This window comes from Pseudopipra pipra, chromosome 3 (genome assembly GCF_036250125.1).
Source record: "Pseudopipra pipra isolate bDixPip1 chromosome 3, bDixPip1.hap1, whole genome shotgun sequence".
Taxonomy (NCBI): Eukaryota; Metazoa; Chordata; class Aves; order Passeriformes; family Pipridae; genus Pseudopipra; species Pseudopipra pipra.
Window position 1 is genome coordinate 62176826 of NC_087551.1, and position 22041 is coordinate 62198866.

Sequence of the window (22041 nt, forward strand, 5' to 3'; positions counted from 1 at the left end):
GTATACCTAGTTGCAAAGAGTAGGCAAGGACAAGAACCTCATTTCTCACCACTCCTCAGAAATGTGATCATTCCTGTAGGAAGGGCACTGAAAACTGCTCAGCTCTCAGACATAAGGAGGTGATCCACCTAAAATGAGCCTGGGTGACCTTGGGTGCAAGCAGACTGAGGAGGCAAAGGCAGTGGTTCCCCATCAACCCCACAGAGGAGGTGCGGCAGAGCACTGCATGGTGTTCAGCACTATTATCCAAGTCTTGAGGATGGACAGGCTGTTTTCTGGTGGGCTTTTATTCTCCCCAGTTCTTCCTTTATCACATGCTACATTTCATTTCTAAACCTCCCTTCTTCACTCGCAGATGTTTTTTCTAGTCCTCTTAGGCTTGCTATTTGTAGGCACATATGGAAATTTATCCCGCTGGCTTTCTGGAGGTGCAGCCAACTGTAGTTATGCTTTCTTCTAACAGCACCTCTGTCAAACAGAAACTAGTCCTGTGTAATGCCAGGCATTTCTCAGTAAAGAGATTACATGTGTAACACGTATGAGAACAGAGCTGCAAACCCCAGACTAATGCTGAGTAAGAAAAACCCGTATGCTTTGCGAGTCCTTCTTGCCGGACAAACCCCTGCTTTGGTAGTTATCAGCTTTTGCTAGCTCTAACTAGCAAGCAGGCTCCTCCAGTGCTCTCCCATTCCTCTCCAAGGACACCAACCATACCTCTAAGGCTTTCTGTTGCTGCTTTTCTCTCTGTTTCTATCTGTTTCTGATACCCAGATGTTTTCTTACAATACATCTATTCCGTTTCAAGGTAACAAGCTCTGCTCTACTTGTAAGAATCTCCCATCCCATATTTTATCTAAACTTTTATACATTCCTCAACCTCCAAAGTGCAATCATTGGCCAATATTTAAAGTCTTTACCTAACTAGTTGTTGGATTAGGACAAAGTGTCTAAAATACACAAGTGTTTGATGCTGTATTAGAAAGATGACTCTTTTTCAAAAATCTGAAATATTTCTTAATGTTGTCATAAATTCAGGTAAGGAGTTATTTGCTTTTTTAAAATGTGCTTTAAAAATATTCTCTCAAGTGCAGTTTGTAAGTTTGTATTAATGGCTCTTTTTGTTTTCTCAAAGCGAGCCTTAGGTTAAATCTAAGTTAACCACAGAAAAGGTCAAAAATTTTTTTCAAAGTTTTCGGGAGCACAACTAGCTTAATAATTTAGCAGCTGGCAGCTGTGGTGACCTAAAGTCTGTTGGAATCTAATTACTCTGATATATGAACCAGGTAATTAAGGTAAAAACTCCCACATTTTCGTAGACCTCATTAATGTATTTCCTTTGAAAATTGTTAGCTAATGATGGTACATTAAGAGTTTATCCATTAAGTGACAATGAATAATTAAAACCTTTGTCCTGGGACATTAAAGGACAGAATAGTGTTTAACTGCTCAATGTGTCGGTAATTATTTCTTAATTTGCAGTGCAAATATCGTGCAAGTTTGGGGAGAAAGGACCAGTCAAACTGGGAAAGTGGAAGAGAAAGACAGAAATAATTTCCTTTTCATAGAATCATAGAAAGGTTTGGATTGGAAAGAACCTTAAAGGTCATCTAGTTCCAACCCCATTGCCATGTGCATGGACACCTTTCATTCATATCCTTGGCATATGGCTAATAATTTAGGAGACATGGAGCCTCCTGAGGAGTTGATGTTTCTCCTGCTGCCTGAAGCTGAATCAGCAGTACAAAGAGACAGCAAGGACTTGTGTCTGGCAGGCATGCAGAGGGGGCTGCTCTCCCACCTCAGGGTCAACCTGCTGGGAGGGTGGGCTCCTAAGGGCAGCCTCAAAGGGTCCCTGCTGGAAGGGCCTTTTCTCAGTGGCCAGCCAGGCTGCGAGAGCTTCTTTCAGTCACTCTACTGATGGAGGAAAAGTTCAGATGTCACCTCTAATGTCCACGGAAAATCCTGGACTGTTGCTCGTGTCAGAATGGCCATCTCTACAATGGCTACAAATGAAACGTGGTGTGTGAGTGCAATAGAATGAAACTCTGTGCTCCAGCAGAAGAGCAAGTGGCACATGCTTTTCTTCTTCTGATTGAGTGCTGTGGGAGTGGGTTACCAACTGACGTGTTGGGTGAAACCAAAACTATGAGGCAGACCTAAAATGGTGTCAGAAGAAATCTGCTTTTCCTGATTTTGACTTATGAGTCTAAGACTTGTGTTATCTTTGACTACACTGCAGTGCAGGCTATAACCTGATACGATATAGCAGGCAGTGGCCCTGCACTCCACCATGGAAAGGGAGCTCCAGCTATGCCTGCTCTCCAGGGGGAGTTTCCATAAAGATGGAGGATCCAAGCCAGCAGATTTCCCAAGAAACTTCGCTGTCCCACCTCCCCACAACCTCTGTTTCCAAGTTATAATTGATTCCCAGTATGTGTTATCACCATGAAGACTGTGATCAGCACTTGGGTTTGAGCGTGCCAGGCACTGAGATTACAAACATTGCAAATATTTCTCTTCCTCAGTAATCAAATCTAACATGTGACACACTGCAACAATAGGATTAGACATGGGAGAATGGAAAAGCAACCTGTGCTTATACAGGATACATAATCACATAAATCAATATATAGATCAAAGTTTTCTTGAAGTAAGTGTAATGAATCAAAAACCAGAAATCTCTGTTGTCATGTAAAAGTAGCTACAGAATGAGGTAATTTGCTTCAGGACTTCTTTGGATGGGCTCTGCACTACCACGAGGCATTTACTTGTTACAAAGCAACCTACAGAGGGAATCCATCTGTACTCTAGTATTTAACCTGAAAAGCCTGAAAACTTCAAATTTGATTGCAGCTGGTCTGCAAAATAACAGCTTTGATGGGAAACAGTCAAGACATTGGTTTTTGATCAGAACTTCAAAGAAAAGTTTCTGGTGATCATCTCTTAGACCATCAAGGACCTGAGTAATTCCATATCTGGTGGAATCCCTGTCTACAGGGACAAAAAAACCCAGTCTGAAACAGAATATAATTTGCCTGCATTTAATTTTATGTCCGATAATAATACACTATTTATAAAGTCAAAAAAGTAGTAAAGTAATATTTATTGTGAGGCCTTTTATTTATAAGGAATTGAGTTTAAAAAATGAGATAATTAGAAAAATTAAGGATAAAAATATTGTTTCAATATGAGAGAGATGCACACATGGTTTCTCAGGAAATCCTGCTGTAAGAAATTACCAAAGCCAGTATACCAGACACATGTCTGCTAAAAGATAAAATCAAACAATGTTGGAACTGCTCTTTCTCAAGAAACTGGGCACTGTCAAATCATCTCCTTCCAAATCATTCTAAATTCCCACTAGGTCAAGCTGTTGGCTCAAAGTCAAGCTTTCAAGCAGTTCTCGGCCCATTTTTCTTCCTGCTTCGTTAGACATAGCCTTTTGCCAGAGCTTCAGCAGCAATCCTCCTTGGAAAGAAACACAACATGACATTGTCAAATTAGCATGGAGCACATGCAGCTTGCAGCATACAAGGGATGAAATACATGTCTGCACTTGTCTCTCTCCTGTGGACAGTGAAAAGTAGACAAAGCTGGAGCTTGCTGATGGGGTAATAATTGCCTACAAATGCGTAGGGAGACACAGGCCATTCATTCAGCTCAGGATCCTTTGTACTGAGAGACAACTGGGCTTGTTCCCTTGTCACCAGTGTTGCAAGTCAAGATGATCGAAGACTCATGTTAAGGTCTTGGTCTGCACTTGCACATACCTTCATGGTTTATGAAGTAGTAGGGTGGTAGTTATAACTAGGCCTGTCTTTGTTTTCACTCTATAACAAAGAATTTGTGCTTTCTGCCAGCTAAGGCCTCAAGCTAATGAAGAAAATAATCCCCAGTACTTATGTCCAGCCAATAAGCTGTGGCCCTCTAGGAAGTGTGCCTGGCCAGCCCAACCTAACATTAGCACCAGTTTGCAGGATAGTCATTGTTTCCTCCTCACTACACTCAGTACTGATCTTTGTAGTGGATAAAGGGTCTACAGAGGAAATTTGAGGGTAAAAAGTCTACTAGAAAACCAAGAAGAGTCATTCTCCTGCAAAACATGCTTTTGTATAAAGCTGGCAACGTTGAAGAATTGAATTTGCACAGTATTGTGCTGGGGGAATGAATTAGGAGGAGAAGGAAGCAAACAGTCCTCTTGCCTAGGAGGACCACAAGAGGACTGTAGAAAAGGTGAGGACAGCAGGAAAGGTTTTGAATAACGTGGCATATGCTGCTCTACCTTTGGGTATCAGTGAGGGGCAGAGCATAAAAAATAAAGATTCTGACTGTCCATGGATTGAGAAGCTTTAGAGGTAGCACAGCACTCTCTGCTGGACTAGCAGAGGCAACTAGAAGAAAATAAAGAGTAATCAAAGTCTGAATCAAGAAATGAATTCTCACTCTTGGTTGGATGGAGTCCCATCCTAGGAGGCACTATCTGCTCTAGTCTATCCCTCTATCTGCTGTTGAAGTTTGCAGTATCAGAAGAGGACTCTATATCTCACAGAATGTATTCAAAATTTTGAGGAATCTGACTCTACAAAAACAGTATGTCACATTTTGTCACCTGAGGTTTTTAGCAATAATGTAGGGTCTTTCAGGTTACTGCTGATGCTGTGGATCCAGACAAAATATATTTCAAAGCTTCTTTTTCTCATCTGCAAATCAGTCACCAGACTGAGTTAGCTGGCCTTTAATTCTCAGCTGAATTCAAAGCTCATCCCTTAGAGCAGAGTCAGGGAAACCTTTTCCCTGCAAAGCAATTTCAGGATTTCAGCTATGAACTTTATTTTGGCTGCACCTGCATGAAACTTCATCTCTTTTTTTCCTTCCATCTACCATATTCAACACTGATATCTCCTTTCCTCTCTCCCTGCATTGTTATCCTCATGCTGTGCTGCCCTGGTGCACTTCTCCCTCCCTGCCATCCTGCTGGTCATGCTTTTCTTTGCTCTGCCCCTTTTTCCCTCTGGAGGTAGGTCAAGAAACCCTGAGCTGTGGCATAGACTACCAGGCAGAGGATATAGCTGTTAAGACCCTTATTCAGATTCTGAGGAATAATGCTATATGGAAAGTGGGAGGGAAGCACTCTGTGATGGGAGGGTGCTCTTTTGTAACACTTGAGAGCTTCATTTCACATCTTTTTCAGCTGCAAATGCAACTGGTGAGAGAATTTTCACTGAAATATATGGACAGAAGAGAATCACAAATGCCATAACTAGGCATACTAATTTTTCAGTGCATTCTTACGTTCTATTTCTATTTAAAGATTCAAAATAACTTTGCTTCATAAAGGTCATACAAAAATAGCCAACCCAGCAGTATCTATGCATGAATTGAATCCTCAGAAGAGTGTAATTCTATGTCGCACCGCTGGATGGTGATGCATGACTTATTTTGGTGAAGATGATGAAGCCAGCATTGTCTAAGGATACAGTTTTGCTGGGACAAATGATGTTCTCTCAAAAACGAAAACCAGAACACTTGAGAACTCACAAACTCTTGCTCATGATCGTTTACTTGTTGTTGTTGTTGTTCAACTGATCTAATAACTTCATTAACAGCTTTAATGTTTCCAGATTCAACTGGTGAAACACAAATTAGTGTCTGTGTTTTTAAAGTTCCTATGAAAACCGGGGGGGGGGGGGGAAAGTAAGATCATCTGCTTAAAAAATGGATTTGTCTCACTGAAATCCCATGTGTAGTCAGAGTTATCCCATTGCTGCATTTACTCTCTGGTGTGTTGTTTGTTTATGGTTGTATTTTTAACTGTTTTACTGTTAGTCTCTAAGTGTTTATAGTACTTTATATAAAAAATTCACTGTATTCATATGGAGAAAGGTATGTAGAGAGAACAAGATATTAAATATCTATGGACTGCAGACATTTGTAGGTCAGTCTCATACCTGTTAATTTATTTGCTTTATGAAGAGCTCTCACTGAAACCAGAACTTTATTTTGCCGTGGACTGAAGTCACTAATGGATGGGGGAACATCCCCTTCAACAAGCATCCTCGGGGGCAGGAAAGCCTGGAATTTGTTTGTGGTTGGTAAATCTGTAGAGAAGTGTGTGGCCGCAATGAAATCTACAGCATTAGACCAGCCTTCACCAAAATTTGCTTCTGGATCAGAGAGATATTTTAAGCTGAAAGAGATGAAGATAAAACATGTAACAAATAATTGAAATCTCCTGTAGAACACATTAGTTGATCATTTATCCCAAATGTTTTTGTTCAGTATAAAATCCTGAGTGGTCTTAGTGCCACAGTGACCTAAAGCCTCCTTCAGTACTTTACACCTAATTTCTCCTGGTATTACTGCCTCTGCCCAGACTCAAACCAGCTCCTGAATTAGGCCCTGGCTCCCAGTGGGGAATCAACATCTCATTTTAAGGGCACAGCCTGCTTGCCCATCACAGTCTGGGCAGCCATCTCTCACTGGTCATCCCATACTCCGAGAGAGTGGAAAGAAGAGCAGAGCCTAAAGAGTAGATTCCTAAAGTAAGAAAGCTCATGCAGACTTTGTTAGGATACTACTCTTCCAAAGAGGTATGAAGGTGGGAAGATCCTCCTTGGCCACCTTTCTCATCCCCTTACCTGTCCTGGAACTTGGGGAGTGCATAAGCAATGGAGGTAACATGTGCCTTCCACATAAGACCAAGGGCATCATCCAGTTTGAAGGAGGAGAAGGTTGCAGAGCTCACAGCTTTGTGTTCTGTAGATAGCAGATACTACAGCAATAGGGAGGAAAAAAGGCAGAGAATGAGAGGGGAGATCGAAACACAATGAATTTTTTTTATTTGCGCACATACTTCACAAAATAAGGAGTTTGCAAGCTAAGGAAAATTGCTTTTGAGTAGTTAGAATGTGCTGCTTTGTATGTAAATATAATGTCTGACATAGGGACAAAAAGATGATTAATATAAATTTTTAAAATGAATATGTATCCACGCTGGAGTTAATGGGAGCTGCTGTTCTTTGACATCCACAGAGCAAGGGTTTTATCCACATACTTTAGGTATTCTGTCAGTGGACTTTTGTATCCAACTTCTGTGGAAGCTACTGCAATGAAATATTGGATTCCTGAAAAACTTGTCTCTATCCTTTTGGCCACAACTTTCTGGAGATTTTCAGAAAACAAGAAAATTATCCTTAATTGTTATCATTACGGTTATTTGAGGAGTTGATATTTTATAATAATTTCTGAAACATGCTGTGTAGGAAGAATGATCTTATGAAGACAAATCCAGTCTTTCAAAAACTCTCAGTCTCTCAAACCCTCTACCTTCACTCAGAGGTGCCAAGAGGAACTTATAGTTTAAGCTTTCAGATCATTATAAATTATTTGACTACCAACAATAATGTTGTCTGTAGTAGTCTAACTATAAAAAATAGTTATTAAATCTATGAAATAAGAAATATTGTCATCTTTGGGATTAGGGAACAGCTGAATGTGGAGGAAAGACAATATCTACTTGCATGAATAAATGTCCCTCTGAATGAAGTTTCACATTTTCAGGTTTTTAGATGTCTAAAGGAATAAATGAACCCTATAAAACCAACCCAACGCCATTTCTTAAAGGCAGTGTTCCATCTCACATGCTTATTTTGCATTGCTAACATAAGCAGTATTGGAAGAATACAAATATAATTGTTAACAAAGCAGTGTCTTGGGACAGAGGCCAAATTACAGAAATTATCTTAAAGGAAGAAAAATCCATAACTAGTAAAAATCATGGTCTTCTTATCTCTGACTCAATTTATGTTATGCTTTTCATTTTTCCTGCTTCTTGCTTTTATATGAAGCTGTTATTGAAAGAAAACTAAGCTCTCTGAGTCCTACAAGTGACAGTAATAATAGTTTTTAAAGGTAATATTCTGGTCTCATTTCTAAAACTATGGGGGGGGGAAGTAACATATTTACTTCAAAAAAGGCCTTCCAGTCATCCATGAGCTTGGGCATGCGAGACCTGCAGTCTGCAACACTGTAACAGAAATCATCTTTTCGCTCCTCTGGTGGCAATATTTCTACTTCGAACGGCAGCTGCCCAAAGAGGCCAGCCTCCACTGCCCCCAGAAAGGGTATGACAGCCAGGTAGTAATTCATACCTGTAACAATAATTAAAACGGAGGAAGTGTTAATCACAAGCAAGTGAAAAATTCCTGCATAGAAAAGTGAACTCTGTCCCACACCAAATTCAACCGTTTCAAATTGCCCTGATACAACTGTGTTCAGCAGTGGGACATACTTACTGAAATACACTAATGGTGTCATCTGTATTAATTTAGATATGATTTGTAATGTTAATTTATATATTGTCCTTTAAGAGCCTTGCATGAGCGTACAGAGGGCTTTACTTTGCCAGAAATGAAAACACTACTGAAAAAAAAGTTAGATCTTTGTAGGCTGTCACAGACAGGACAAGAAAAACCTCTCAAATATTAATTGCAAACTAAGTAAGAAAGACTAAAGGGTACTCCCCAAGTATTGTTTTCATTAAAAAATCCCCTTCTTTGCATCCTAGACCTCTAAGAAATGAAAAGGCAAATACTAGCAATATTTTACTGGAAAATAATAATTTTGCTTTTAAAAAATATTTCACGCACTGAAAACTGCTTGAAAATTACCTCACTTTGTCCAGTTTTATTTTAGGGTGATGGCTTCCTTTGGTCTGATCCATAATTTGGAGCAGTCAGATCCAGCATGTAGGAAACTCAGGCTCATTTCTCGCCTCTGCCAAATCATGTCTGCAGTGAGAGTGCCCATAGGGCTATTTGATATTCCACATTTGAAACGAGAATTTTAAATTCTCCTTTTAATTGTGTCCCCTTTGTAGAAATAAAGTTTAATAACTTTCAGTGAAGTAAAGCCTGGAAATCAGTTATTCTCTCTTTTGTGTGGGTGCCTCTGAGCTGCTGTGCTGAAAAGTCATTTGCTTATGGTCTCCGGGCCATAGGCTGCCCTGGTATGTTTTATACAATCACAGCAGCGAGGACCAAAATTACCAAAACCTGACCACCAACCATGTATCCCTGTCCTACTAATGGGAAACCGTCATTCCACCTTCTGGGGAAAAGACCACAAAACAAAGTTCAGCAAAAAGGAGTGTATACCTTGGCTATAATTCACCAGGGACTATCTGTACAGGAACACTGAGGGAGCTTGGTGTATTGCTCTAAGGATGAGATGAGAAGAAGGATGGAGTGGCAAGTATGAAACAAAGGATAGAGCATCACAGTGGTATTGAGATTATGCTCCATCAAAAACAATGCAGCTCAAAATACATATTACTTTTGATGCCCTACATATATTAATGACTAAAGTCACTATAACTCCACCTCAACATGAAATGTCATCAACTCTAACTTCAGCTTCTCCCTTCCCTCAAAGAAATTAATATAAATATCACTTAAGTAGGGAGGGAGGTCACCGAAGACTCAGTCGTAACTTCTGGGATCAGTCAACAGGCTGAACCTGTCTTCTCCCCCATAGGGATGCTTATTGAGTAAGAATCTCATTCTATGCAAGCTAAATTATTATCTCTAGCTAGCTTAGTGGTTAGAGCTTGTCTATATATTGCTTCAAATTCATTTCTGCAGTCTGTTACTATCAACAGCAATCTCTGAACATTAACCTGTCACAGTCTTCTACTATCAGTGTGTTTGTTAATAAAATGTGTTATTCTGTAAACTATTTGGTGTGAGTCATAGAATCATAGAATCATAGAATAGACTGGGTTGGAAAAGACCTCCAAGATCATCAAGTCCAACCCCTGATCCAACTCCAATTACTATATCATGGTACTAAGGGCCACATCCAATCTCTTTTTAAAAACCTCCAGGGATGGTGAATCCACCACCTCTCTGGGTAGGCCGTTCCAATGCCTGATAACCCTCTCTGTAAAGAATTTCTTCCTAACATCTAACCTAAACCTCCCCTGGCAGAGCTTGAGCCCATGTCCCCTTGTCCTATTGTTGGTTGCCTGGGAGAAGAGACCAACCCCCGCCTGGCTATAACCTCCCTTCAGGTAGTTGAAGAGAGTGATGAGGTCGCCTCTAAGCCTTCTCTTCTCCAGACTAAACAACCCCAGCTCCCTCAGCCTCTCCTCATAGGACTTGTGCTCAAGTCCCTTCACCAGCCTTGTTGCTCTTCTCTGGACCTGCTCCAGCACCTCAATATCCTTCCTGAACTGAGGGGCCCAGAGCTGAACACAATACTCAAGGTGTGGCCTCACCAATGCAGAGTACAGGGGAAGGATCACTTCCCTGGTCCTGCTGGCCACACTGTTCCTGATGTGTCCTTCAAGGGCACTAGGAGTGGCTGGCAGCAATATCATACTTGACAAAACTGGTCATACATACAGAGCGGGAATGCTCTTGGTGTATGAACCTGAACAGGTTGGTTGAACCACCCTCCAAAACAGTGAGCTAAAAAGACTGATGTTCTTAAGTAGGGAGTTTCCCATACACCTAGGGGTGTATTAAATGTGAGTTTCTTCTTTAAACTCATTCCTGGCTTCTTATGACTACTCGTGCCAGAGAGGGCAGCTCTGAAGGACAGCTGAAAGCACTGATACACTCAGAACAGTAAGAGACATTTCCATGCAGTCTCAAAGACTTTTTGCATGTTCTTGCTGCAATAGGCTAAATCAAGGCTGAGTTTATACATTTTTTGGAGGCAACAAAATTGATATCGAGCAAACATGCAATATTTAGAAGTAAGTGAAGAGCAGGAATGCAAACACTGAGAAGGTAAAGGTGGTGGTTTCTATTCCAGGAGGGTACCCTGCTTGCACAGGGCTATGAAGTGACTCTTATTGTCACTTCATGGGACGCCTTCCCACAGAGCACATAGTACTATCCAACCACAGAGACGGGAAACTGAAGCTGGAGTGAGTATCGCAGCGGCTTTGGTTTTACTCTAGATTTACATTTTAAATTTTCTCTGTGCTTGTGCCTTTGTTCACTTGAAGACATATACATTTAATTGCTGGCTCACAGCCAGAAGCTTCATTCAACAAAGCATTCCTGTGGCAGGGAAGGGACAGAGCTGCTCGCTGAAACCTTCTGGCAGGTCTGGTGGAAAGGGGGACCTAGGACAGGACAGCAAGAAAGCTGAGGGAGCAAGGGACAGAAGTGATGGAGGGAGAACATGCTATGGGAAAAAGAACCAAAGGTGATTGCAAGAACCACAAAGATTCCTGCTTGACATTCTCACACAAGGTTTTAGTTTGAAGTGCTACCATCTAAACTGAACAAATCTGCTGTTGAGTAATTGAAAACTGCAAATATCTACAAACATCTACAAATATAGGTAACTGTCAAGGTGTTTCCCACTTATTTAACATAAATTTTTGCAGTGTAAACATTTTTAAAGCTGCAAGTTTGGGATTTTTTTCTCCTTCCTCAAATATATTATCAAAATCAACTAACTTTCATTTACTCACACTTAGGTGTCTTACTGCAAGTTTGCAATGGAGCATCACATAACATGGAAATTACATTGTAATAGAGAATTCTAAGGGGAAGAAAGATTTAGAAATAGCCTTCTAGGACACTAATCTTATTCTGGAGAAGAACAGTGTATTAGCATATACTTACAGGACCACCAGCTTGTTACAGATTGGCACAGGAGGTCTCCATGTTCATAGCCACAGGAAGTTGCACCAGAAGGATCTGCTAACCTACCTGAATAAATCAAATGAAATAATACAACAAATACTTATCAAACTTTTCACACAAGAAATCCTACTGAGATGAAAAAAATATATAGGAGTAAAACACACAGAATTTTGCTCAGAGAAGCAAAACAATTACTGTTGCTTTGTTTCATAAACTACTGTTCCTAGAGTAGTTGAATCTCTCAGTGCATAGTAATTTGATAGTGTTGTACAGTTTGATTTACACCTCACTGTGAATTTATGGAGCTGTTTGAAATCAGGACACCACAGTGATATTTTTACAGAGGTGTAAATATATATTCACATAGAGAGGTAAACACATGCATAGCTGATGCGTAATTTCCAATAGATGTAGGGCTGCTAGTGCAGGAGAGTTGCTTAATGAGCAGAATAGCACAAATTAAATGTACTAGTAATTGTCTCACCTAATTGGGTTGTGTGATACAATCTTTTTCAGTTTAATCATGCATACAAACATGGCCTTACTGTGAAGCTAAGCATGCAAATGTTGTTGTAACTGATTAGCAAGGTTTTCAAGCATCTATGCTGTAGCAAACATGCAAGACATTTCACAATTATTCGTGACAGCATGTTAGGCATATTTTACTTTAAGCATGTGATGTGAAGAAACAGCCCAAGTATTAAAAGAATAACGTACATGTATATGAAGTGGTAAGTAGTCATGTAGTGTGTCAGGAAGTCTGCTTGAATTGCATGATGTGAAATTACCATGGTCTAGTCCAATGACTTGAGCTATTCCAGAAGCTCTCAAACTCTGCCCTGCAGAGCACTTACTCTCTGACAAGTCAGCTGAATGAAGACAGCATCATTTCTGTCAGATTAGAACTAAACCTCGTTACCAAACCAAATTTTCTGATACTTTTTGCTCAAGAAGAAGAGATGATCATGAACAATGTGGATACAAATTATCCTAATTATCTTCCCTAGGTGACTGGACAGAGCTTGTGCTCTGGGGCACGCTAGGTGCTCAAACTCATATCTTTCATTAGCAGAGCACATGAACTTGCAGTGATGAGGATCGCAGTTCAACTGGATTATTTTTTTTTAATGAAAAATTATAATTTTTAATATTAACAGAAAGATTATATTTTTGATATTCTACTTCAACAGAGAGTGCCAAAAATAGGCACAATAGATCACTGGTATGCAAAGGAGATGAATGGGAAGGATAAAGGATAAGAAGAAAAGAAGACAAAATGTTGCAAAGGAGTTGTATATGAGGTTTATGAAAGATTGTTAGCCTTGGTGTTTTGGGAAAATGAAGAGTCCCAGGAAGTATCAGTGATAATTATAAGATATGTAGTAATTACTAGCTGCGCTTACAGGTCTATACTCCATTTTTGTTGTTTCTGCTCCCTCCTATTCCCTGTGCTTGACATGATCGGTATTTCAGTCTTCAGGTCTACCCAAGCTAAACTGTGTCTCTCTGTATTGACAGTGTCCCCAGCTGTATGTTATCCCATCAGCAAGATCTCTCCACTATTTTTTGTGGAAAGGTTGTTACTGAAAATGCTAAATGCAGTTGTTCTTATCTTGCTGAGGAAGAACTCTGAGCACATCCTCCATTTAGCTGTGTAATTCTCTTAGCAACGCTCATCACTAAATTCTCCTTCAGGTGTTCCTTTACCAAATTTACAGTTCCCTATTTCGTTCTTATCTTGTAAAGTATCATTAAAAATTTTCATCCTATGCTTTGCTTTTACAAAGGGAGGAAATACATTTCTGGACTTCGATAAAACAACATTCATATAATGAAAGAAAATATAAGTTAGCCTGACACAATCTACCTTTGATTCATGTAAGCTCTCCTTTTTCTATTTAGTTCTATGTCTTTAATTATTCTTTCCTCTATACTTATTCTAATGTCTCGTCTACTGCTGATGTAAGACAGATGTTTTTGTGTTCTTATCCCACTTTTCCTTCTTCTTAAATATAGGTACAACCTATCCTGCTCTTCAGACATACAATGGTGCCTGAATCTTTCTCGAAGTTCTTGCTCCTGAATTTGTACTTCTATATGTGAAGTGGGGATAGAGACTACCCAGCTTCCTCAGTTTGTGTAGGTAGGACTCCCAGTCTAGCTTCATCTCCCAAGTGACAAATTGTGCTTCCACAATCTCATTCCTAACATCCATTTCGTCTCAACATAATTTTCTCTACTGTAAATTTAGGGAAATTACTGATTTCATTTTATGTCCATGAGTAGATTATTGCAAATCTTTGTACCGCTCTTATTAAGTAGCAGCTTCACTTCCTCTTTATGGTTTATACAGAACTATATCCATAAAAATATTTTCTCAGTAACATAACTTTCAAGACCAGACAGAACTGTTAATTCAACAATTTTTGTAGTATTTTTAAAGACCTGTTTTCTTGCACTCCGGACTCAAATCCTGCTTTTGTATGTCCAAGCTTACTAAGTCAATGTACAAACACTTCAGCCATTCCTCACTAGTTTATCCCAGCTGCCTATCTCAGTTAGGTTTAGCCTTTTGCTAACCTCAATGCTGAATGCAGCAGAATTATGTTGTTCTTTGTCCCTTATCTATTTATTTTTCAACTTCTCATATTTTTTTACTGTAAAACCTTTTAGTAGTTTTTTAACCTTCTGGTCATGTATTTTCAAAAATATATCTCCTTGTCTAAGGACCAGTCCTATGACTCTCTGGCAGGTGACAGTACATCTTTACCTATCTATGCAACAAGGTGCAAATCTTCCTCTCATCTTCTATGTCCCTCGTCTCTACTTGGAAATCCTCACTGCAACAAGGCACATCTTCACTTTGTGGAAGAGGCCATTCTACATAACTAGATCCTTTCCAGCAGGTAAACACTGAAGTGCAGCTTCTGTATCCAGTCATCTTTGCTGCATGGTGGGTCAATTCTCCTGCTGCACCGGCCTCTCCCCTTCTTGTACACATAAAAAAGGGAAAGAGGAAAAAGATTGACTAAACTCCAACCAAATTCTTCTTGTTGCTGTCTGTTTGTCAGCTAGTTTCCTGCTTGGATTTTGCTTACTACGTTGTTTTCCTAATTTTTACTTAGGAGTTAATTTTCCATTAGCTGTGACTAAATGCTGGCAGCCTTGCTTCACCGCCAGCTGCAGCACCTCTAGCTTCTTCCAAACATACAGCTTCAGCCAAACCACCACTACAGATTATATCCAATAAACAAAAAAACAGGTAGACAGATACATTTGCTTACATCTTGTTACCACCAGGCACCAGTTTGTGAAAACATCCTTGACTTTTATTCCCCTCTTCCCCTCTTTTTTTGATTGCTAGAACAAGGCAAGTTCAGCTCTGGCTTTGAAAGGAAAGCTTCACTGACTGCTGCGTGTGAAGCAGCCTCTGAGAGAATGCATTCTCTGATAAAGCCCCCGATAAGATATTACAGCCTTAGCCTTAAGGGACCTTTCACATGTGTTTCTGTGTCTGCTTCTCTGTCATGAACAGGTAAACAAGAATGACTGCCCTAGATAAAAACAAGCTTTTAGGGGATAAACCATTAGAATTTGGACAAAATTGAAAACACCACAAAACCAAATCAACAACAACAAAACAAACTCACAACCCCCACAAACAAACAAAACAACCTCAACAAACAGAACAAGCTTTAATTTTTGTAAAAAGCATATCTAGAAAATAATGAGGCTACTTCTAAACTGATCATAAAGAGCAAATGGAAATAAATTCTCACAGGGAGAGGTGGACTTTTAACTATCTGTATTAGAAATTAAGCTAAAACTACCTATAGAAGATCGTAACATTAACAGCCATTAACAAAAAATAAAAGCTTATTAGTTAACAAATTAAGAGCAGCCCTGCACAGTGCAGGCCCTGAAATCTATCTACTATAAACTGGAACAACTGGGAATGCCTTTTCAAAGATTTTCTGCTAGTTGAAATATTATCCATCTAAACCACAGATCTTCTGTATTCTGACCTCTTCCTATTAGAAATTTTTATAGCTATTGCTCAACAAGGCAAGGGTGTTCTCTTTGTTCAGCATTTCTTTTTCAAATTGGCGGCTTAGCTCAGCATGTCAAAGTTTACACATACCGAGGCTACGCCGGGCTTTCGGGGCAAAAACCTTGGAAAGGAAGACTCAAAGCAGATCCAGTAAATACTTTGCTAATCTAACATTTTAAGGACATAACTCATACCTGTACGAAATTGCCACCCATGCTGCAGTGGTAATCCCCAGAGAATGTTGCCAGTGTTTTGGAGTCCAAAGGCACTAAAATATTTGGTTGAAGAATTTAGCAAGCTCTTATACACTCCCAGTCTTTCTTGATAGTTCCAAACATTGATGACAATTTTGTTGTCCTTTACTGGGAAATCCAGCAGGTTTTTAGGGGCAAGGTCCCACAGAGGGGGATATTCATCTTCTCCAGGGACTTTGTTTTCACTCCATGCTGCAGCCGTCACAGGACTCAGGGTAATAGTCACTATAAAAAGAGTATATATGCCAAGGCAGGGCCACATTGTGAAGGTTTGTAACCCAGGTGTTTGTGGCTGCAGGGTTTTTATCAGGAAAGGTGAGGGCTGGGCAAAAAGGGGTGACTCAAACACAGAGGTCTCCGTTGTCGCCCTTCCCTCTTCCCTGTGACCCTGACGTGGAGTTGCCAGATTAGCAACTGTGTGAGTAATGCTCTGTCCTTTTCATGGAATCTAGGGAGCACCAACAGATGTTTAAGAAGAATCAATCTAATCAGAAAATGTCCAAGTCTGCGCTGCCCATGACATATACCCACCCTTCCATATGGCTGAGGTGCTACAATACTGACTGTAGAGTTGCATTATCAAAATTTTTGTTGCAGTGTTTCTTACTAGTTGTCAGTTTCCCTTTCCCAACCTAGTTCCTTCAGGTAAAAAAGGGACAGCAATGCCATAGAGCTCACCCCAGCACACACGCAAGGCAGAGTGGGGCTAGGGCTGAGGTACTCTGAGGAGGGCTCAAAGCACTGACGAAGGAACAGCAGTGACATATGGCCGGCACTGCCATTGGCACCTTTGTCTTTTGGCCTCGAGACAACTGCCTGCAGCCTTCAGGTCATAAGAGTGTTGGAAATAGCCAAATCAGCCTGTCTGCAAGTACTGACTTGTCTTGTGTGGAAATGGTCATCATTGTAAAGTCCTAAAGCCTCCTACCAAACCTCCATGATCTTGTAGCCTGCAAAGGGAATACAAAGGCCAAGCCTCCACTGACAAAAGGGGTGTCTAAGTTACACTCCAAAAAAAGTGAAACTGTCCAGCTGCCTTCCTCTCACCTACTTCTAGGAATTCTTGGACTTTATAATCTTCAGCTGCTTTTTCTCAGATAAGCAATGGTTGCAAAAGAACACTCAGCAAACACATGGTTTGTTATCTCCGTGGTCTTTTATTTGCATGAGAAAAATTGCAAATGCCCCTTTTCTTTGAAGTAATTATGTGAGTTTCGGTTGGGCTTTGTGTGCCTAAAGTACCTTAAACTGTGGATGGAACAAGTCAAAAGTGGCTGCAAACTTTTCACAGTAAATTTAAAAAAAATTTATCAGTTCTATTCAAAATTTTTCCATTTTCTCTATGTATTAAGGAGACTGCCTAGTCTCTAAATATCTAAATAGCATGATTTTTCAATGATCATTTATTATTTTTGGCTCTGCTACTGAGAAAGAAACAAAGACTTTTGAAATACATAGATCGGGGAACGCTTTTTCTAATCATGCTGCCTTGCAGAGGTTACAAATAATCAAGCTGTTCTTTCATTAACTTTCTGTGGATGGGATTTATCTAATCTCACTGTGGACATTTAAATACTAACCTAGCTATGAAGATTCCCTCGATAGCCAAACCAGAGAATGAGGCATGTCCAGAATGTAACTTATTTAAAACACACCACTGAGAGGAGTATTGCTCCTGACTGGCTGTAGAGGGAGTAGAAATTACAAGTTTAACTTTAGACAGAGAAAAAAATATTTTTAGATTAAATAAGATCAATATTGTTATACCTACTTTTCTGAAATAATTCTTTCAGAAATGTTTTCAAAGGTACTTTTTATTTCCTTGAAATAAGACATTCTGTGAAATAATACTGAGGATAAATGCCAAGAACTGTGTTGATTTCATACATACCTATATATATATATGTATATATATATTAGGATCTAATTGAGACAATGGGCAGTAAGACTCACATAAAAAGGAATAATGCTGAAAGGCATTAACTAGGTCACAAGACTTACAGAGGAAACCTGTGACTCAATGAAATAAAAGGCACAAATTTCATAATTGCACTAGGGCAAAAATTTTATTTGGGAACATGAAGGAGTGAGTAAGAGTGGCTGGCTTTTTGTTTTTTACCATCACTGAAGGAAGTGTCCAAATCAGGAGCCTAAATTCTTTCTGGTTTTCTATAGTCAAGGGGGAGAGTTTGAATTTGCTAGTGAGAGATACCAGCCATTTGTATTACGAATTATTTTGCTTTAGGTAATTAAGGTAAAGAGAGGTGAATAAACTTCTTCACTTTTTTTTGCAGAGGTACAGTATATTTACATCCTCATGACAGATTACATATAGTAAATTGATTGGTTCCATGTTTGTGTAGAACTTTATTGTGCATGAAAAACTGTCCTCCTGCTCTGCCATCTGGAAAAGCAAACCCTATTAACACTGGTCTGGGCAGGCGTAAAAATATTAATTACTAGTCTGAATGCAAAAATGTACTTTCTCAAAAGACTTATAATACAGAATTAAGATAAATTAATGACATAATGCTTGTCTTATATCAATTTTTGAGCTATTTTATAGAAAAAAATTTGTTTTGTATGCTAAATGGTAAAAAACAAAACTTGAATACATCTACTTAGACAAACTCTCCTAACTTCTTTTAGGAGTTTCAGCCTTTTGCTTACTATGGTAATAAAAGGAGTTCAACAACCCAATTCATCTTTAAAGAGTCAACAATAATTTTTCCGTAGTACAATAAAAAATTCTTTCTGAAAAATATTATAATTAATTTTATAGCTCTTACTCAATTTTTGCATTTATCTGTGTCAGCAAATATGTTGCTGAAGTTTCTTTAAGTCTTTAGGGACAATGGTTTTCCTTTGAGAAATATCTGGCGTTTCCAGTTTGGAATCCAGGCCTGTTGGTTTTGCTGTCCGAGGGGGGGGTGACAAGGGTGTGCTTCATGTGATATCAATTGGACTTGAGTGGTGGCGATGTTGGGTGTTGAGTCATAGCACCCCTTCAGGGCTGTCAGCATTTTAAATAAGTGGAAGATTAAGGAAGACTATTAGTAATGTCAGCACCTCTGTTCTTTTCACAACTCTCTTAATAAGCACCCTACCAGTTACTCAGTAAGGATGTGCTCATACAGACATTGCAATAGAAGCACGTGCTGGAAAAGACTGTAGATTATGATAGATGGTAATTTCAGGTCTGATATGTAATTGTTTTCAAGTAAGAGACAACTCTATAGTTTTCAGATGGGCTACAGATTTTGCTTCAAGATAACAGCAGAAAAGCTGGTAAGCATCAATTAGACTGGTTGAGGTGACTGCAAGAAAAGATGGCAGCCTTAAGTCCCCAGACTATCAAAACATAAAGTTCTGTAGTCCTGGTGGGATACTCTGAGGAAGGAACTGGAAAGCGAGTGAGGAAGAAGCATCAGTACTCCCACTGGAGTGAAGTCAGAAGCATGTGAGAAATCTTTAGATTATCTGGCGCTCTCACTACCCTTCAATCACATAAAATAGCACTGAAAAGAAGGGTTCCCACACTTCATTTTAGGGCAACTGTCCTAAGAAAAAGAAGAATGAGTTTTCATTTAGATGGGATGTTGTTCTGGATGAGCCTCCCTATCACCTGGCACATTTTTTCATGCCTTGACATTTCCACCAGTAATTGTGAGTGCTCCTTGACTGTGATCTGTTCCAGGGAAAACAAGACCACACTGTAGCTGAAGGTATTCTTCATGTATTTCACTGGATAAACTTAGAACAGTGGATATATTTAGGTTACTTACTCATATTTGTTGTTATTGACTGCAGCTATCGTTTTGAACAGACTTTCTTTTTGTCACAGGCAGGGATATTTGGCAAGGGAGGATCTCTCTGGCTTCAGTGGCCTCCAGCAAAACCCCTTAACAGGGCTATAAAAGAGATTATAAATTGCTACTGGTGTGGTTGTGAGTAAAGGTCATCAGCTAAACCTCATGACCATGAGTGGGCTCTACCACTAATGCAGCAACACACGTGGTAAGACTGTCAGGCATCTGAGGGGCAACTACATTGTGTATGTAGTGGACCTAGCAGCAGGTGCTGCATCATCATATCCTGTCTTCTCCATATGTCCTTGGACCTAACATTTCTCCTTCTTTGGAAAACATCATTCTCATGTTGTTCTCCCCTCTCCAAAAGTCTTCCCGTATTACCTGCTGATCTTGCATCACCGGAAAGATCCTGACAATCCAGACTATAAATTGTGCTGATAAATGTTGGTGAAGTATGGTCATAATAATATATTCACTTTATCTCTCTCTCGCTTTCTTTCTTTCTTTTTTTTAACAGAAGCAAACTATTGAATTGGCCATACAGAGTAGCACCAAAAACATCCCAACCAAACCAACCAACCAACCAACCAACCAAAGAAATAAAAACAAACAAAACCACAAACAAACAAACAAAACCAAACAAAAAACCCAAAACCACACCAAAAAACTCATCCCCCCCAAAACCTAATAATCAAATTAAATCCAATCACTCCTATTTTAGGAAATACTAGATTCATAGCTGTGGTGGGATTTTACCATATGCAGTTTTTCTTTCCCAGATGAAGTAGCATTCTTTCCATGGAGCTGGCTGGGTGAAAGTCTGGCTGGATAACTGGCTACAAAGGCAAGTGTAAGTCCAACATTTCCAGAGTTCCAATTCATAATAGTAAAAGAGGAGTAACTACCAGTAAGGTAAACATATGGATTTAGGAGTAAGGTATAAGATGTGTAATGCGTACCTGAAGCTGTCCCAGGTGTACTCTTTCAGATCAGAGTGCTCCAGAGGAGTACACACCATACTCAAGTTCCTGAGCAGGCTTGTTTGGAGGACCAATGTGACTTTATGAGTGGGCAGATAAGTAGGTAGATCGATGGATACAAAACCAATCGACCAAAAAAAAACAAACCAACCCTTCATCAGACTCAAAACAGGAAAATTTGAATTAACCTACAGCTTTCATTTTCATAATGGTATTTTGGAGGTATATTTTCCTTAGAGGTTAGTTCAGATGACACCATAACCTTCACATCTTTTTGTTATCTTCAGTTTAGAAGGTGAAGCTTAAGCTGATCACAGACTCAAATATCTGTAGAATTTAGCACCTACAGATCTATGGTCTTCCACATCACCTCTTCAACACCTACTCTACAAGACATCAACCTTATTTTCATATGGTGGAATTCGTTCCTTTGAGACAGACCACACAAAACCTCCATTCACTGGAACAGAGATTTAAAAGTTGGTAAAACCAAAATAGATAGATATATTCCTGAGAGCATCAGGGTTGTAAACACGTGTCTAATGGAGGAAGGTGATAGTAAATTTTTCATATAATATTTCTATTTTGTCTCAGAAGTAGTTACTCAAATACCTCCCCAAGACTGTGTACAAAGTCAAGGAAGTCTTCTGGCTGCTTTTTTGTATATCACTAGGGAGTGAGCAAACTGCAGCAAAAAATACTAGAATCACATTGTCAGCTGATGAAAGATTTTCAATCTTTCATTAATTATGCATCCATTTATAAGACAAATTAACTGAATCTTCACTTATATTTTTAGCATGACATTATAATTAGATGAAAATGAGAATAAGTGGGAATAACTAATTAGAAAGAATCACCATAATGGCAAAGATTCATTAAAATAAAGGCACAAATTTCCAAAGCAGTAAATCTGTAGCTAGATGCTGGTGCCCAGATTTACTGATGTGAAGTATGCAAAACGACTGCATCAATTAGAAACTTGGACCAAAACAGCTTTTTTTTGCCATTTGGAAGGAGTAAACAATTATTTCAGGAATTAAAATCAGGATGCATTTTGAGGCACTTGAAACTCAGAGACTGCAGAGAAAATTTTCAGAAGACTGTGAACCATCTTCTTCCAGCTGCAGCCATTTTCCTCAGACTGAAAAATAAAAGGGAGGGGGAGGGGAGAAGCTTCCTTACAAGAAAGGAAAGGAGAGCTAACAAAAATGTTTCTCAAAGAAACAAATTAGTCTTCATTGTGTAAGCAGGAAAGATAAATTTTAATGTAAGAAAACT

The 22041-nt window shown here is 39.4% G+C and overlaps 1 protein-coding gene across 1 annotated transcript; it reads right to left on the bottom strand.

Annotated features, from left to right (window-relative positions):
- Window positions 1–3040: 3040 nt before the first annotated feature.
- Window positions 3041–16326, bottom strand: C3H6orf58 (chromosome 3 C6orf58 homolog). The gene is made up of 6 exons (XM_064649556.1): window positions 15909–16326; window positions 11643–11729; window positions 7966–8150; window positions 6639–6772; window positions 5949–6187; window positions 3041–3468 (listed from the first exon to the last, which is right to left on the bottom strand). Exons 1-6 carry the CDS (start codon window positions 16228–16230, stop codon window positions 3350–3352), a joined length of 1086 nt encoding a protein of 361 aa, XP_064505626.1. The 5' UTR covers window positions 16231–16326; the 3' UTR covers window positions 3041–3349.
- Window positions 16327–22041: the final 5715 nt, after the last annotated feature.